The sequence below is a fragment of the Zea mays genome, chromosome 4, assembly GCF_902167145.1.
Source record: "Zea mays cultivar B73 chromosome 4, Zm-B73-REFERENCE-NAM-5.0, whole genome shotgun sequence".
Taxonomy (NCBI): Eukaryota; Viridiplantae; Streptophyta; class Magnoliopsida; order Poales; family Poaceae; genus Zea; species Zea mays.
This window is the reverse complement of record NC_050099.1, coordinates 248,166,840-248,170,546: the sequence shown is the minus strand read 5'-3', so window position 1 is coordinate 248,170,546 and position 3,707 is coordinate 248,166,840. Positions and strand designations below refer to the sequence as shown.

General features: G+C 44.2%; 1 protein-coding gene across 1 annotated transcript; it reads left to right on the top strand.

The window, feature by feature from the left end:
* Positions 1 to 690: 690 nt before the first annotated feature.
* On the top strand, positions 691 to 1,887 carry LOC103656042 (cell division control protein 48 homolog C). Its single transcript, XM_008682690.2, has 2 exons — positions 691 to 1,190; positions 1,442 to 1,887. Exons 1-2 carry the CDS (start codon positions 770 to 772, stop codon positions 1,885 to 1,887), a joined length of 867 nt encoding a protein of 288 aa, XP_008680912.2. The 5' UTR covers positions 691 to 769.
* The last annotated feature ends 1,820 nt before the right edge of the window (positions 1,888 to 3,707 follow it).

Here is a 3,707-nt window from a genome sequence, read left to right as displayed (position 1 = left end):
GGTGTAATCTTTCAGAAAAATAAGTTTTCCTTTCTAATTAAAGTAAAAAAATACCACTGAAATATCCAAATTATAAATAAAAATAATGAAAGTAAAGGATGTGTTGTAACCTAAAACGAACATCTTTGTTTTTTTTATTTCTAACTCGTATTTATGAGATAATAAAACATTACGAACGTTATACGGTCTCCTTCCTCCTGATAGCATATCTAACATACAGATGTACTCTTATTTGGATTCTTATTTGGATGTAAGTATATTATATGACGTGACTTTACATATTAAATTTATTAAAAATATTTATCCTAAATAATAGGGACGGAGACGAGCCAAGTCGAACTAGACGCAGAGCCGGCTCTGGCCATAGGCCAGAAGGGCCATCGCCTAGGGCCCAGCAAACTAAGTGGTCCAATATTATATCTCTACTAACTATTAAGAGGTTAGTGTAGACTGCACCCGCCTCGAGCAGCCCTCACGACCGCCCGCACGACGCGAATCCCATCCCACGACGCCCGCCGCACGAACCGCCCGCCCACGTCGCGAATCCCCTCGCGCAACCCGGCCTCCCTCCCCGTGCGCATCGCCGCATGCGCAGCATGCTCAACGCACAGCCACCCCCATCCTCGCGTGAATCTCTCGCCACCACCAGCCGAGGTAGCTCTGTCGTCCCCATCTCTCAACCGTCCACGCCACCCTCTCCTCCACCACCTCTCTCTCGGACGAATCCGCCCACCCGCCGCCTCCACCCTATTTCGATGCCACCAAGACCATGCTTCACTCCCAGTATGCCTCGCAGACGTCCAAACAGAACCCGGGCACTAACCAGCAGCTGGAGATCGAGATGACCGCTGAGAAGTCTCGCCGCCTCATCACATCTGATTGTGGAGGCGGAGGTGCCGATGCCAAGCCAGAGGCTCCGGTCTCCGAAGGAGTGGTCAATGGGGACAAGTGGCCACGTTTTGCTGATCTCGGCGGGATGGAGCAGGTGTTAGATCAGCTTCTGGTAGAAGTGTTGGTCCCCCTGCGTCGTCTGGAGCTGCCGAATTACCTTGGGGTTAGGCCTGTTGCTGGGCTACTGTTGTACGGACCGCCAGGTTGCGGGAAGACCACCCTTGCACATGCCATTGCCAATGAGACTGGTGTGCCGTTCTACAAGATCTCAGCCCCAGATATCGTCTCTAGAGTATCTGGTATGTTTTCTGACACTTGCATCACAGTTGAAAAATTCTGACGCTCTGTATTTGGACAAATAAGTCCCATATCATTTGCATTGTGAATTTGTGATGAATAGTATCATGAAATCATTATCTTTCTGAATAGCTGCTGAAGGATATGCAGTTTTTGTACCTCAACTTGTGTCCATGGTCCGATGCTCCTGATAGATAAAGTTGTGTGTCAGGATTCATGCAGAAGACATCACACAATGCTTGTGTACTTGCAGGAGGTTCTGAAGAAAACATCAGGGGCTTATTTCAGAAGGCATATAGGACTGCTCCCTCAATTGTATTCATAGATGAGATAGATGCAATTGCATCCAAGAGGGAGAATCGAGAGATGGAGCGACGAATAGTTACTCAGCTGATGACATGCATGGATGAATTCCACCAGAATATTGGTGGTGATGGTTCTGATGTCGATTCATCTAAAAAGAAACCAGGTTATGTTATTGTCATTGGAGCTACAAATAGGCCTGATGCTGTGGATCAAGCTCTTCGAAGGCCAGGAAGATTTAATCGAGATATATATCTTGGGGTTCCAGATGTGAATTTAAGGAAACAGATACTGATGATCAGGGGCGGATATGGGCCCTGGGCCACCTGGGCCGTGGCCCGGGTCGTAGCAAAAAAATGCAATAGAGATTTTAGCCCAAATAAAATCAAACCCTAACTGTACAGGTGTGAGCGTTCGTATTCTACGTCCGTGCTGGCTGGCGGCTGCCGCTGCCTCCCTGGTCGTGCCGTCGTGCGTCCAGCGGCGTCCCGTCCGCCCGCTCGTGACTCCTCCCGTCGTCCGCGCCCAGCCAGTTGACCAGGCGTCCAGTCCAGCCGTCCACGCCCAGCCAAGCCAGTTTTCTCCCCATCCAGCAGTGCGTCTAGCAGCCGCGTCCAGAGGCCAGAGCGGTAGAGCCTCTCCGTCCGGCCATGCGTGACGACATGTCACATGCGTCCAGCGGTTCCAGCACGGTCTCCAGCCAGCTAGCCAGGCGTCCAGACCTCCAGCCGCTAGCCAATCTTAGTTACGGTAAGGACTTCTCATTTTCTTATTTTTTCACTAGAACAACAAACTAAATACTAAATTGTTAAATATTTATGTGATGGTAGATTGATCTCAAAACAAGAGAATGAAGAGAACAAAAACATTGAGATTGTTTATTGTCTGGCTCCTACATTGTTTGATACGAACTGATTCATCAACACCAAACCAACCGTCTATTATTTCCTTTTATTGTCCATAGATTCCTTTTATTGCAAACACTTGTTTTTCGTGGACATGGTGAATCCTCTACCTCAAGCAATAAGGGAAACTTATACAATATGACCATTTCAAGAATTAGCTAAGATTTATTCTGCAGACTTCTCTCAATATGACCATTTTCAAGAATTGAAGAGTCCAATGAAAAAGCTACCTCCACAAAGTTCAAATGGTATATTTTTGTACTCACTTATATATTTTTGCATTCATTAGTTATATTGTCATGTTTTATCTCTTATTTTATACAAATATTTGACTTGCAATGTGTAGGTTCAAATTCAGGTGCTAACGTTGATGAAGTTATTAGAGGGGGACCAAATCGTCTCTAATTAGGTACTTTGTATATTTTTAATCAAGTTTATTGTATTTTTAGAAGCTGAATTGAAGTAAATACTATCTTAGTCTATTTTTGTTGTATATTTTATTTTAGCGGTATGTTTAGCCGTACAATATATTTGAGGATATTTAAAGTAAGTATAGGGTGGCCCGGGGCGTTAATTTTATAGAGCTCCGCCACTGCTGATGATGCTTGCTTGGAAGCTTCGACTTGAAGGGCAATTTGACTTTTTAAAGATAGCAAGGGCCACACCAGGTTTTGTTGGTGCTGACTTGAAAGCATTAGTCAATAATGCAGGGTATCTGGCAATGAAGAGATTAATTAATAAAAGAAGAGCTCAGTATTGTTCTGAGGTAAAGGTAAAATGGTGGAAGCAGCTGTCTTGGGATGCAGGCGAGATGGAGAGTGTACATGTTACCATGAACGACTTTGAGGTATACCTTTTTCATATAGAGCTCACGACAAGATTCCTGTTTTAATTTACCCATTTTAAGCTGGATTTAGATTGTAGCTTGATCTGTTTCCATAAAAATCTCGGTAATTTCCCCGCTATTAACTTTCTGTTGTTTAAGATGCTAAATTTTGCAATATTGCAACAGATTGATACCCTTTCCTTCCTAGCTGCGTTCATGTATTGTAGGCACCCGTTTCTCACCTACTTTCTTATGCTACTGGAATTTTTATAGATTACTGTGGACTATACAATTTAAATATGCATTTTCAATTCTCATGCTTTTCTTTTCTCTCTCTGACTTGATTCACACTGGCGCCGACCTAGCATCACTGGTAATTTGTTTGATATCGTGTCAGATAGACCTCTGTTTGAATTTGCCCACAGGGTGCATTAGTGAAGTTTATTAAATGCAGATTCTTTTTGGCTCTGAGGAATGCATTCTGA

Coding starts and splice junctions, on each gene's coding strand:
- LOC103656042 (XM_008682690.2), top strand. CDS start 770: ATGCTTCACTCCCAGTATGCCTCGCAGACGTCCAAACAGAACCCGGGC. Junction 1,191..1,441: donor TATCGTCTCTAGAGTATCTG/GTATGTTTTCTG, acceptor GTGTACTTGCAG/GAGGTTCTGAAGAAAACATC.